The 14,868-nt window shown below is 36.1% G+C and overlaps 1 protein-coding gene across 10 annotated transcripts in view; it reads left to right on the top strand.

Annotated features, from left to right (window-relative positions):
- The window catches only part of APAF1 (apoptotic peptidase activating factor 1), a 51,417-nt gene that overhangs the window by 20,551 nt on the left and 15,998 nt on the right, over positions 1-14,868 (top strand). For 9 of the 10 annotated variants that reach the window (XR_007203333.1, XR_007203334.1, XR_007203337.1 and 6 more), the window contains 8 exons: positions 234-359; positions 1,216-1,335; positions 2,984-3,109; positions 3,463-3,588; positions 5,037-5,156; positions 5,481-5,606; positions 6,357-6,482; positions 6,925-7,071. Coding sequence is in view for 5 of the 10 variants with exons in the window: in XM_048302487.1 (XP_048158444.1) it covers positions 234-359; positions 1,216-1,335; positions 2,984-3,109; positions 3,463-3,588; positions 5,037-5,156; positions 5,481-5,606; positions 6,357-6,482; positions 6,925-7,071 (1,017 nt within the window). In the remaining 5 variants the exon portion in view is untranslated. Of the gene's footprint in view, positions 1-233; positions 360-1,215; positions 1,336-2,983; positions 3,110-3,462; positions 3,589-5,036; positions 5,157-5,480; positions 5,607-6,356; positions 6,483-6,924; positions 7,072-8,699; positions 10,326-14,868 lie in introns of those variants that run through there. The other variant, XM_048302489.1, reaches the window with a different exon arrangement.

The raw sequence follows: 14,868 nt of genomic DNA, 5'->3' as shown, positions 1-14,868 counted from the left end.
ACTGTGATTTTTTTTTTCCTGTGTCTTTTAAAATAACAGCAGTCAAAGAGGCTGCTGATTCAATTTCCCTGACCACTGAAATGTGATAAGCAGGCACAGTTCTTGTTACATCTGATTTCAGAATAAGAATTAAGAAAATACTAGAAGACGTAGTAGTTAAGTGTACTTGCACTGTTTTTGCTGTAAATGCAGTCTAAATCCACTTGAGTTTTTCTTTCGTATTTTTATTGTAGTTATGGAATATTAAGTCTTTATCAAAAGTGGCGTACTGCAGAGGACACATGAGCTGGGTTCACTGTGTGACATTTTCACCAGATGGATCTTTATTTTTGACTTCATCTGATGACCAGACAATACGCGTAAGATAACTTTTCTTTTTTGAAATACCTGAATTTAGATAAGTATTATTAAGTTATTAATTTAAGGAATTGTTCATTGTAAAATCATATATTGCATAAAACACATAAAAAATATACTACATCTTTTGTATGTAAGTTTATAGTCAACATAAATATAAATATTTGTTATAAAATAATTTACATATACAGTAAAATGTGCTGGCTTTTTTGCTTTATTTTCTGTTTATCTAAATTTCCTCTATAAATTTTTTTAAAGTCTAGTGGCACTTCAAGAGTAACTATAACCTTCTGTTTTGTTTCACATTTTATCTGAATTGAGAATTTTGAAGCTTTTTGAGGATTCTAGAAGACTTGATATGTTCCGTTGTTAGGTATATTTGTCTGTTAATATTTAGGATAGATTTCTGTAACTGTAATGTTTAATTAAAACCTGTGAAAGTACAACTATATCTTACCAAGGTAACCTTTCCTGTTCTACTAAGTTAACACATACATTCTTGAAATTTTGAGAGCAATTGAAGTAAGAAATCTGTACTTCATATTTTTTGTAATTGGATTTTAATGCTGCTCTTCGGATTAGAAAACCTTGGATGTTACAGCTATGACTCTAAACACAGGGGAGTCTCGTAATCAGCCTGGAAAAAATAGTTCCATTTCATCTGCTGGAATCACTGTAGTAATTGCACAGGTTTAGGTTTCCCTAGTATTAAAAAGAGCAGAACCATCATTTTCATTGTTTTAAAAAAATCAGTGTTACTTGCAAATTTGTAAGCCTTTGGTTTACAGGTGCTGTTACTCAGCATGTTTTACATCTTGTTCTTTGATGAAGCTAATGAAATACTGTGTTCTTCAACAGATTTGGGAAACAAAGAAGGTGTGCAAGTCTTCTGATGCTGTGCTGAAAAGTGAACTAGATGTTGTATTTCACAATGGTGAAGTGATGATTTTAGCCATCTACAATCAGAAGCACTTACAAGTAAGCTGTATTTCTCAATATTTTAGTATGTGTGAATGTTACCTGCAAATCTCAGGAGGAAACTGAGGAAGCACTGGAAGAACCTTCCTTGTTCTTGGCTTTCAACAGCTGCATCTGTAGCAGATGACTCAATGTATGATAACATTTTTATATCTAGAAACTGTGCCTAGTTTAGTAAGTGAAAAAATGAGGTTTGGGGGGAAATTTCTACACTGATGTTGAAACTGAGTCTGGATGCAGAGGAACAGAGCTCTTATCCCTTCATGATGGGTGTCTGTGAGCCCTCCAAGTGGCTCAGATGTGTGTAATGTGTGCAGCTTTGATAGGCCAGGTGTTACATAGCAAATTATGTAATGCTTCAGAGCTCTGTGTAACAGCTGAAAGAATCATCCCAAATTGGGGCAGCTAGAGGTGTGAGCACTGCCTATAGCCTTAGATTTGTGTTAAATAATAGTAGTGGCTACACTCTTACTACTGTGGGCCCTGCCACACCAAGTGCTATGTACACCAACATCCAAAGTGTATTTTTCTATCCTGTGGTAGCAGATACATGCACGTCACCCTTTTCCTAATCATGATTCTCTAATCTATCAAGTAAGTTAATAGGATTTTCAGCTGCTTCAGTGAAGAGCTGGGAGAAAGCACAGCCAATGGAGTTACACCTAAGGAGCAGTTTAGGACATTTGCTAGTTTTTAATCCTCCTGAACTGTAACATCTGTAGTAACTGCTGTGTAACGGTGTAGTCTCATTTGAATTTGTCGACCTGATCTATCTCTGTGTTCATGATGAGTAATTTCTGTCATAACTTTACTTGAACTATTTCCTAGAGAAAGATGGTGCTTAGATTCTGTGCCCTAAATACAACACGGACAACCTGTAGACATGCAGTCATGAGAGAAGACTCCACTGTAGAAAGAAAAAAGGTTTTTCACCCTTGCACGGGAAGAGAAATTGACTGAAAAGACACATTGCATGTGTACTGTGATTTAGCAGTGTACCTCTGCTATCACATCCCTCAAAGTTTTTCTTGGAACTTTTTCTTTTGTGATTTATAGGCTCACGGGACTGGAGTCCTGCTCACCCTTTGATGTGCAGTATATTCATTTCTAAATACTTCACACTGATAGCTTTTTAAACTTAAGCTCAGTTGTAAATTATTGTATTCTAAAGATTTTCTTTCTCCCCCCCTGTGGAATTGATTTTAGGGTGATACTGAGTTGAGACTTGGTATATTGTGTGTGCTAGTAAGTTAAAGTCATGCTTACAGGATGCACCTGAAGTATTTTATGTTCTGTTTGACATGGGCTGTTTAATCTGGCTGGCAAGATAAATTTGAGCCTGAAGCTTGGTCTATATGGTTTTTGAAATTTGGGGGTAGCATTTTGATTTACTGTTTCCTGTAGTCAGACAAGCTTTAAAAAGCCTTCTAATACTGTGATGAGTTTCCTTCTACAAACTTGTCCTGTTCAGACTATCTCTAAGGTGATAGTTATATGGACCTTCAAGGCAAGCAATTATGAAAGTAACTCATTCTTAAAATGTAAAGGTTGGAACCGTTCCCTTTGGCATTCTCAGCTCTATGTTGTAATTTATTTAAGTTTAAATTTTAAAATATTTTAACAACTTAATTAACTTCCTATCTTACAGCTTATCAATGGAAATACAGACAATGTTATTATGCAGACAGCAGCCCAAGAATCTCCCATTTCCTGCTGTTGCTTAAGTGAAGATCTTAAGTTTGCAGCTTTCGGACAGGAGAGTGGAACAATAAAGGTATTAAATTCTAAATTTGATTTTAAAAATAGTAGGAGATCACTGTCCCTTATGCTTTCTCTTTTTAAATAAATGTCATTTGAATGACTTTGTACAATACTATTCTTCAATATAGTAATTCAATTTACATTTGTGAGTGATGTCTAAATTAAAATAACTTAAAGGTAATGCTAATAATCCAGCTCTGAATTTCATCTTACCCAGACTAAGCTAATAAGAATTTTTGGTTGTTCCAATCCAGTGACTTAAAATTATGTATTTATAATCTCATGTTACTTAAAAAAGAATTTGCATGTTCTTGTTTTCCTCAAGTGTGTCAAATAAATGCAATTACTGCATTCTTCATTGTAAAGGTACTACAGTTGTCAGATGGGAAGGTTCTGAAGTCCTGGGAGGCCTGCAGGACATCTGTGCAGCACTGTCGATTCACACCTGATTGTCAGACTCTCATCTCAAGTGCTCATGATTCAGTTATACAGGTTTGGGCAATATTTAAAAAGATAATGCTGTAACTTACTTAAAATAAGGAGCTTTTATATGATAGATCATGTAAACTCAGTAAATGACTACTGTGTTTTATATTGCACCACCCAGGGGCAAAGGGACTGTAGAAAGTGTAGCCTTTATTTATGCCTTACATGATAATGAGTATTACAGGTTTTCTGTTTTTACTGCTGTGGATGATAGAAAGGCACTGACTGCTTTGAGAAGAGTAAAAAAAAGCCATGGTCAAACAAAGTGACTCAGCAGTTCTGAAATGAGGGTTTGGGATGCTGTAGGTCTGTCAGTGGGCTTGCTTCCACTGCCTTGGGGAATGATGTAAAAAGCCTCTGAGCAGGCTGGTGTGCCCACCCCATCCAGTGCAGTGCTGAATACCAGCTAGAAATAGAGTGACTGCACTAATGTGGGCTCAAATTAGGAACCTCTGCCTCTCAGCAAGGTCGGCTGGCTCCGGAGGTGCATTCTGGTGTGTCTGTGTTAGCTTTTGGCCACCTCAGGGGTGCAGTTCTGCAGTAAAGATCCGTGCCTCAGCTTCAGCTTGCTGAGCCTTAGTTTGCCCTGCAGAGCACTTCAGAGTGCTGACAGGATCCCTAAGCCGGAGCACGTGTCCAGCTGCTCAGGAGCCTTCAGCCCACACAGCTGAACCTGGGGTTCGAATAAAACCTCCCAAGCAGTCCTGGGTGCCCATCCTCTGCCTTGGAATCCTCCTCCGGGGTCTGCCGTAGAAAGCGTTTCTGCTGGCCCTCAGCTCCCTCTGGTGGGCAGCGCCTCGCTTAAAGCCCCAGCACTGGCACCTGCTCATGCTGCTTTCTGTTCACCCTGCTGCAGGAAACCTGTTCATTTGAAAACTATTAAATCATTGCCTTTCAAAATAAATTGATGCTTAATAGCTTCTGTAGAAAAAATTACACTTAATCCTTTTTCAGTGAATAGTTGAATTAAAAATAGAAGTGTCGTTTCGTTATAAAAAGGCAAAGCAAAATGGCAGTTCATTAAATAATACCCTTTAAAAATATAAAAGAAATCTAATTTAAGTAAGAATAATATGAGTTCTGCCAGATGAAATAAGTTTATATATGTTGTAATAATCAAAAGTTTAAAACACCAAACTACTGAGGTGCCTGAAATTTATTGATTTGCTTTTTCTTTTTAAATTACAAGTGGATTTTAAGTATCAAATTCACTTTGAAAATAGATTATATGTGTATTATAGGGAACTCTGTCATAGGTTGACCATTAAATACTATGGCACCCTCAATCTTTAGTATCTCTATTATGGATTGCTTCAATATCTAACATTTTAATTAATCACCACCACCATAAGAACTTGTTATTAGTCTTGTTACTTAAAAATCAAGAAGTTAGTTCATTCTTCTTATGTTTGCTGTTTCAATTTTTAAAAAAAGTATTTGATTTTTATGATTAGGTATGGAATTGGCAGTTGAGCGAATGTGCCCTCCTAAGAGGGCACAAGGAAGCCATCAAGGACTTTAGACTTCTGGAAAATTCAAAACTTCTCTCCTGGTCATTTGATGGAACCGTTAAGGTGAGCAAAAGGCTGTGAATTGAAAAATCAAACACATTTGGCTGTGTCTTGTAACATTTGGCATTTCCTGCACTTCGTGTGGACACACATTTTACTGAATTGATCGTAAAGTGTAAGCTGACTTTTAAGACAAAATTTTGGATTTTCTATTTTTGGTAAGATCTACACTGTTGTATTTTAGCTATACTAGTGAGTATAACAAGATGTTGGCCACATTAGAACAATCTAGCTGAGTTTTATTGCTTATATATTGTGTGAGATGCCAGTGTTTTAACCTTTTTACTGCAGTAAAAAAGTAACTTGTTTTTTCTGTATATGTGGTAGGTTTGGAATATCACTACTGGAAACCCAGAAAAAGATTTTGCTTGTCATGGAGGTGCTGTTCTTTCTTGTGCTGTTTCACCTGATGGTAGTAAATTTTCATCTACTTCTGCTGACAAAACTGCAAAGGTTGGTTACCTTCTGTACAGAGATAAAAATGACTTATTTGTCCTGAAAGGCAATCTTTATTTTTCATTTTGAGGTAACTGGTGATTATTCAAGTTATCTTGTTGTATTTCTAGTTTTAAATTTCCTATATCCATCATCATGTTTCTAAAGCTGTTGCAGTCATTTGCAATTGATCTTGGATATAAGTTAAGCTGAGTGGCTTCTGTACAAATAAAATGCATGTTTAATGCACAGCTTTGTGCAGAACACTGTTTATTCCTCTGTATCAGTTTGTTGATAGCCTGACATTCTTAATTTTTAAAGTTAAGAAAAATTTCTGAAACTTCCAGTGAAGTTTCTGTTCATAGGTTCAGAAGGCAGGTGCACGAAGTAGTGAACTGGGGCTTCCCCATTATGTTCCTAAAGCATTCCATTAGATTTTTAAAATATAATTTTCAAGTGATTGATGAATCCTATTTCTGTGAACAGCTTTGAACTGTCTCGTAAATGAATAGATTTCATTAAAACTTGTATTCCAAGGAAAGATACACACAGTCAGTTCAGTAATTCATAGCAAGTGCATTCTTGTGTGATTCAGGTAATAAAAGGAAACCAGACTCCACAGTATAAAATATTTACATAAATTCACATACAAATATGGATATGTATAAAAAGTCTTATGCACATTTTAATGCTAATGCCTTTTAGAAAGAAGTCATAATTGGTTTTGAACTTGTCTTTTTTCACTCCTCTGTAATGTTTTCCATTTAGATATGGAGCTTTGAAAGTTCATCTGTTCTTCATGAATTGAAAGACCATGAAGCCTGTGTGCGGTGCTGTACTTTCTCTCCTAATAACAAACTATTGGCCACTGGAGATGACAAAGGAGAAATAAGGGTACTGCTCTAATCGTGATGTTTATTTTATAATTTGGTTGATTGCCAGTTCACAGACAGAAGAGTTTTTATGGTTTGTGTTCTGCATGTGTAATTCCTTGGCATTGTGGTGAACATTTGGGATGAAAATAGCAGTATGCCACGTGAGGCAGTAGTTTGTAACCATATTGATGGATTCATGTTCCATGAATGCTAAGGAACTGATTCACATGATTTAATAATAATTCTACTGTGAATTGCATGTGTGATTAAATCCTCTATATAAGATACAGTTCCAAGACGAGAATTTTTTTTTAATTATGTTGCCTCTTCAAGTAGAATACATATTTGCAAGGGTTTGTTTTTTTCCTCTAATACAGAAAAATATGTTTCAGGTTTCCTTGTTTGAGTCATTTTGTTTCCTGTTAGGTTTCCTTCTATAAATAATCTTTCCTCTCCTTTAGATTTGGGACGTTTTAACGGGTGCATTACTTCACTTCTGCTCCCCAGTCACTGTAGATGAAGGAGAACCAACACATGGGGGTTGGGTAACAGACCTCTCCTTTTCTCCTGACAGTAAAATGCTTGTGTCATCTGGAGGCTATCTGAAGGTAAGCCTTGAAATAATAAAATATCCTATCATATGTAATTAAATGTCAGTACTCTGACAATTAAGATAAAATGCTTCAGGTTTGTTTATTGAATTACTTAACACAAAGCTTCTTCATTTTTGTGAGAGTCTAGCACTTTTCAATTCTTTTCATATCTGCAAGTCCCCTGAAAAAGTCTTTTAAGAATTCAGATTCATTTTCAAACTCGGTATGTGCCATTTTTATTGACTTCAGGTTTTCATTTGCAATGTCCTTTCCTAATATCTTTAATTTTAAAGATTCTGGTCATTTTTGTCTGTCTTGATATCCACTCAATTTTGACACCAATTGTGTTCTGTATAATGAGTAGAAAAATGCTCTATATCAGCTTTTTTTTTTTTTTTCGATTTTGTCATAAGTAGAAATTCAGAAGAAATTGCAAGTGATGATTTTTCTGCAATTTGTCTTTGAAAGACATTTTGGAGGAAATCAGTGTTTTCATCAGTCTTTCATTAGTTCAGGCATCTACTGGGCATATTTTTTTGGGGAGGAAGGGGAAGAGATGGCCTTTTTTTCAGTCTGTGAACAGGTTCTTCGTAATTTTAAATTTCTCATCAGTTTTTGCATTGTTTTTTTTTTTCCCATGTGGTAGCCAATACCTGTTATTAGAAAGGTGTGTGTTGTGTGTGTGTGAAATGACAGGTGGCAAAGCTCTCACCTCAGAGGGATGGAGTTTAGCTGATTGTTGGTCAGTGCCTAGCTGTTAGACATGCCATCAGATTAATTCTTTGAAGACAGTAACCATGTAACAAAGAGTTGAATTTTCTAAGTTGCAAATCTGTACTTTGCACACAACTATAAGGTTACATATTTCATGAGATGGGTAAGCTAAAAGGTAGTAATACCATCTGCTTTTCAGTGTGATCAAAGCTGAAGGTAATCTGTTACGATATTTTTCTGCTGCATTGAAATGCTGCAGGAATAGAGGTAGACTTCTTACTGGCACAATGGAATAGCAGCTTTGTGCTGGATTGTGTTAGGTCCAATTTTGCATTGGTCTACAGTTTTTTTTGAGAAATGTGAAATTTCAGACTATGGTTGAAAGGTTTCTTTGTTTCTTTGTTATTAGTGCTTACTGCATATTCCAAAAAATAATAATTGTAATCTCACTGAAAAAGAGGTCAGTCCTACTAAAAAAACTGCAAATGGTTTCAAAATTTTACATGATCAATCCTATTGTGTGTCTAGCTAAGTTTTTAAATTCAGCTATAGTTTCATTTATCTGGCAATGTGTTTCATGTATTCATTTGGTTATATGACAACACATAATTTTAAAAAGTTTGGACATATTGCAATTTATTGATTGCGTTTTGTGATGGGGTAAGGGGCAGTACCTGAATTTATTGTTTTGTATGTTTTCTTGAAATTTGACAGCTTCACTCTTTTTGAAGTTTCTTTTCATCTGAAAGCCTTATACCTTTAGTAATTAGTCCTAAACTTATTCTGCATAAGCTTGTTTATATTTTTATTTTTAATTCTGCCTCTTTGGTGAAAGCAGTCAACTGGACTAGCCATGCTAAGCCTGTTAATAGATTTTATTCTAAGATTCCTTCACATAACTGAAAATGCGGTGTTATTATTTTTCTTAGTGGTGGAATGTAACTACTGGAGAATCCTTACAAACCTTCTATACAAATGGAACAAACCTCAAGTCAATACATGTGTCCCCTGATTTCAAAGTATATGTGACTGTTGATAATCTTGGTATTCTTTATGTATTACAGAAGTTCTGATTAATGGGCTGAACACTGCAAAGATAACTAATTTTTTTAAGCTGGGAAGAAAATTCTGCTTTGTCTGACACTCATTAAGCTGTGAATTTTATTTAATTGTTGTATTCATGATGTTTTCATGTGTATTTATGTACTTCTGTGCATGTTTTTTCAAATGAACTTGCATTTAATCTCATTTTAATAAGCTTTATTATAATCCTTAAATCTTGATTTTCATCTTAAGTGTGTTGCTTCCAATTTTGTAAAGAAATTATATTAAGATTTGTTCAAATTAGTTGAAATTAATATTAATAGCAGTGAAGAAAGAATAAGAGTATAATACTTTGAAATGATATTTTATGCTAAAGCTGATGGCTAAATGCTCTCTAGCCGTGAACACAACTGTGTAAGAGGCAAAAACCCAATTTTTTCATGTGATGCAAGAATTTTCATTTAGTACAGAATGGAAAGAAGCAGGGGCATTCTTCATTTGAAAAATGAACCCAGCCATGTCGGTGCTTGACGTTCAAACCAAATTGAGCAGATGTTCAGTTTACAGCAGCTGTGCCTCCCACTCGCAGTGAGAACCTTCATGCTTCAAACCTGTGGAGATAAAGTGCATTGTGACATGTCTGAACTTTTCCTATTAAGGGGAACATCCTGAGTCTTGTTTTCTCAAGGCAAAATCTGAAATTCAGTGTTCTAATTGAAGCGGAAGAGACCTTGCCACATTTCCAGTCAAAGCATGAGTACAGCTAACCAGCTAAAATGAGAATGGAAATGGCTTAGAACTTATGTATTGAAAATTATAAGAAGGTGTGAATTTTAGTTTTTTTTTCTTTTGGAAATAACATTCATTTTATACTATGGAGACACTTTACTGTTGTCAGCTTTGTTTACATGGGATTCAATGCCCAGTTGATCTCTTGCCTGGTAATATGTGATCTTGTGGTTTTTTAATGTTTTTTTTTTTTAATTTTTACCGTCTATTTGCAGATTCAATATAACTTGTGCTTGACAAATGTTTTGTGAATAATTGGGTAGCAATTTTTTATTTGGTACCTAGTAAGCCTTTTTCTATTCAATTGCCTCTCAACTGCTATGAGCAGCTGCACAAGCATTAATATGATTTTCATAGTTTTGTAGCTGGCAGTAGAACACTGTCTAACTACTTGATTGTAAAAAGTACTGTAGCAAGTATCTCAACTGGTACTGAATAATGAAATTTTTACTTATATTATTTTTTGTGTGCATTTCATAAAATTTAATAGGCATTCTTAGTATTTCCCTGTTTTTGACAATCACCAGTTTTTCCTCTTTTCCAATTTGAAATTCTACTCTTTCTAAGGTGCTGTTAAATACGGGTCAGTATAATCAAAGTACTGCTGGCAGAAATGTAAAGAGAAGAAATTCAATAGAAAGGACCACAATGTTTTGTATTCCAAGTATGTACAGTACTTAATAAAGATGATCCAGGCAATACTGGCCAAAGTTGTAAATGAATTTAATTCCTGAGTGAGTTTTTTTTATACATGGGATGGAGGGGAGTGCTGCATCTCTTATTGTGGTTTTGTTTTCCATCCAAACATAATGCTGCTTTACAAACTGCATTGAAAGTGCTTTGACAGGTGAGCAACAGTATTAAATATGGGTGTGGAGGAAAAAGGAAACAGAGGGAAACCAAAGTCTTGGAACATGCCCTGCAGTGTTCAGGACAGAGTTGCTTCTAATGTCCAGTTTGTAGAGAGCCCATCAGTACTCCCTGAGCAGCTGAAGATCCAAGGAGCAAGAAGCTTCTCTTACCCAGTGTCCCTCTATCCCAGAGGCTGTGCTGTCCTTACTGCTCAAGGACCATGTTGGGCTGAACTTAAGAGACCCAACCAGGTTAAAAGGTACAGGAAAAATGGTTCCCTTGAGGAACCAGGGCAGAAAGTTCTCTTCCCTGGGAACAGTAATGAAATTCTGATGGGAAAAAAAAAAAAAAAATGATCACAGTTTAATGCAGAAAGAAAATGGTGCATGAGCAGACTTCATAGACAATTGCAATTTTAGAGTGAGTAGGAAGCAAATAGCACAGAAACTTGAAGAAATGTGAGATAAATACTACATTCCTGGATATTCTGGAAGAATGCCAGCACAGCAGCCTTGTACTTATTGCTGAAACTGAGGAAGCTGTTCTTCACAGAAGGTGATGTTGGGATGGTTGCATTCACGTATGTAAAAGTATGGAGTTGGCTGTAAGTATTTGAAACTGAGATGGAAGAAGAGAAATAGTGATAAAAATATCTGAAGAGCCAAAGAATAGATCTGATTTGCAGGGAAAGTATGAAAAAATCCAAGTGAAAAATTATTAAAATAGGAGGCAGGAAAGCAACTTCATCAATTTAAAATATTTAAGAGGACTGTACTGTTTACTGTAATAAAACATAGGTCTTGCTGTATCACGAGATTTGTCTGTTCTCTTCAATGTTACATATATTGTAAAGGAAACAAAAGAGAATGTGGTTAAAAGAATTTTTATGTAGATTGAACATTAGTGCTTCCATTATCTTTTTTAATGTCAGATCAAAATTAAACAGTCTACATTCAAATTTAACTAATGAGCATTGCCAATTTTATCTAGTTCTGTAACTGAAATTATAATATGCTTTTGTGTAAACAATTTCTATACTTCCTATTAACTATGCCTATCAGTTTCTGTAGCAGTTTTGAGTCTCTTTGTCAGTTAGACCTACAGCTCTTTTTTTCTCTTTCCTTGGGAGTCATACCCATGTGTGATACAGCTGCTCAAGAGGATGCTTTGTATTGCCTTAGAGTGTACCATTCCTCTACCTACAGTGTTCTCCTTCCCCCTCTCTTTCCTTACACAGTTGTTTGAAATAGAACTGTGCACTGTGTGCCTGAGGATTTTTCCATATAGATCTCTTATAGTGCTGGAATGTGGGGGTAGAACTGGAACTGGTAACCTGTTGCCAGTAGAGGAATATCCTCCACCCCAAAATTATTTTGCCTCCTTTTGAAAATTGCGCAGTTGAATTCCCTATTACAGAATGCTGTGCAAATCACTGTTTGGAGGGGTTTTTTACAATTTTTAAATTCAGTGAAGTCTCTGTTCAGTGAAGGCCCAGTTCCCAGGGTTGCATCTAGCCACAACAGAGTCTGTGTCCTTGTCACTGCTCTCCTGAGGTGTTTTGCAGAAGCTGATGCCCTTGCAGGTTTCCAGGGAAAGCCAGGCTCAAAGACTCTGACTTGGGTGGTTTCTTCTGCCCTCCTGGAACAGAACATTGCAGGGAGGGCGCTTGTCCTCATCTTCAAGAAGCCAGTAAATGCAGAATAGCAGCAGATCACAGAGAATTCAGGTATGTTTTTCCAATTGCTAGTAGAACATAGCTCCCTTACTGAACTGTTTGGTTGCCTTTCTCCTTTATAGAAAGTACAAACTCCATGGCAATGCCGAGGAGTGGAAAAGTCAGCCATGAGGCTGTATTTCCCTCTGATAGGACACCTGAGCCCTCAGGTGCATTTGTCCACCTTGTGCTTTCCTCTTCCTTGTGTCTGCTATGGAGGCACAAATCTGTTTGGGTTCATAGATGGTGATGATGATGCCCAAGAGCTCTGAGGACTTGGGACACCTTATTTCTGTTGTGATTCCAAGAAAAGCAGAAGCCAAATTACCTTTACTCTTTGGAGAGGGAGGGTGCCAGATGCTCTGAACACTTCCAGTATGATTTTTTTTTTCTTTTTCTGTGCTCAATTTAATTTTGTTCTTTCAAGCTAGGAATGGGGCACAGTCACTGGCTCTTCCAATATGCAGGAAGATGTTAAGCTGAGACCAGGCTTGTTTGTGGCTGGAGCTCTGCAGTAGATTGACAGTAGATTGTCTGTGTTTTTCAGCACTTCCAAAGCTGTTTTGTGGCGTGCTTCTATCCACATCTATGTTGGTGTGAGCTTTTATTTGGGAGGGGGGGACCAGTGGGTTTGGAGCACGGATGCTGGCTTTGCTTGGGTTTCAAGAGGCTTTTCTTTCAGATTAACTTATTACACACCTTTCTTCTAGGAGAGCTTTTTATGAGAAACCTTGCAACTAGATTTAATGGAGGCCTAGGCTGAGACTGTTAGGGTGCATCCTAAAAGAGTATAAAGGAGTAAGGTTTTCAGTCTGCATGTGTCACTGACAGCTTCATCACTTCCTATATCATCTCCCACAGTTACACTCGAGGGATATAGCACAACTGTGTCATAATTGGACTAGAACTATTTAAGCTGCATCTGTGTGTTTGTTCAGGAGGATGAGAAAGCTAAAGTATCTTGTAAGTGTTTCAATAGGCAGTTTCTCTCTTGGGGCCTGACTGTTTACAGAACAAATTAGCTTCCTGTGCTTGTTTCCATTTAACAAACCATATGTTGTACATAGGAGAAGTGCTCTGAGAATGGTTGGATTCATGTCCTTCAGGCTAGAGAGGATTCTTGTTCTGTGCTCAAGAGGCATCCTCTGAGTACTACTTAGGATGCCACAATTAGATTCCATGTGTTTATGTGGTATTTTTAATTTCTTACTGTATTAGCTTCCTTTAATTTATTTGTGTGTCTGATTCATTTTTAGCTTTGTTCAGTTTCTCTAATAATGTATGAACTTAGATGAGTTTTGAAAATCATGATGTTTAAAATGACTCAAAATGAGGCAAAGACAGATTTACCCATTCAAACTCTTCAAAAGTAAACATGATGCTTCTTAGGTAAAGCATGTGTTATTTCTAATGCATAAATTCACCCGAAGTATGCTTGATATTAAAAATACCTTTTATGTTACTTTTCTAAAGCATTAGACTCTTCTAACTCTTCTCTGTAACTGTATAGAAAATATAATTTCTATAGCACTTTTCTGTAGTACTTTCTAGAACATGATAGCAGTGTTTTCTTTTAGTTCTAAAAATCATATTATTTGCCTGCAATATCCTCTGAACGTACTAGTAACTGCTTATATTCCTCTTCCTCATTAGAGTCAGTATTTAGGTGGATAAGACTTTGTAGCCTGCTGGTTCAAACTCTTACTTCAGTGTTAAGAAATCTTAGTCTTAATATGTTTTGAGAGCAAGTTTTCCTGTTCTGGAGTAACAATGGCAACATTTCTTTTTGTGCTTCCCAGTTATAACCGCTTAAATTCATCCTTTAATTTAATACTATGATCAGTATTGGCTGTTGCTTATAAGCCGCTTGGCAGAAGTAGTGTAGGGAAAAAGGATTAAGAGAAGACTGAAAAATACACTTTTGGTTTAATAGCCCTGAAATAATACCTGAGAGGAATAGCATATTTTTAGTGTGAGACTTAGAAATGCTTAAGGTTTTGTCTTTTTAGTAGAGAATAGATGAATGAACAGCCATAGGCATAGACCAGTGGAAATCTGTCTCTAAATACAGATCAAACATTTTGATCTAAAGAACCCAACCTGAAGCCAATAATCATGTCTTTATGGGTGAACACTCAGCATCTACACAATAAGGTAAGATATACTTATGGAAGCTGGTAGCTACTAATTTTTTCAGTGTATTTGCATGATTTCTTAAAAGGTGCTGTGGAGTTTATTTATATTCAGTTCAGGATAGCAATTATATGGTTTATATTTCCAGCTGAGATATTGGAGAAAATGTGTAGTCTTACCAATATGTGACTTAAATTTCAGAACTAGGAAATAGGAGGAGGAACAGTTTAAAAGAGTTTAAACAGAAGAAATGTTGCCTAGATTTTACCTCTATTTGAGTGTATGTTTAACAATAGCATGAAAAAAGGTCACCTGAATGTGTCTGAGTTTTCAAAACATTTAAAGAGATGCTTTAATGTCTTGCGGATGTTAAACTCTCAATTTATCCAAGCCAAAGAGTTGTAGTTTTTCCACTTCAAAAATTATGGAGCAGATACTACTTTTTAAAAAATTATTTCCACAGTATCAAGGATTGAGCTATTAAATTGTTATTTTGACTCAGCAGCTGGTTTTCTATAGTCTGAAGCACTGGGTTTGAGGAAGATCTTAAGGGTACACATTAATTC

This window comes from Corvus hawaiiensis, chromosome 4 (assembly GCF_020740725.1).
Source record: "Corvus hawaiiensis isolate bCorHaw1 chromosome 4, bCorHaw1.pri.cur, whole genome shotgun sequence".
In the NCBI taxonomy this organism is placed as follows: Eukaryota; Metazoa; Chordata; class Aves; order Passeriformes; family Corvidae; genus Corvus; species Corvus hawaiiensis.
The sequence above is the reverse complement of the archived record's forward strand: the minus strand, read 5'-3'. Positions and strand labels throughout refer to the sequence as shown.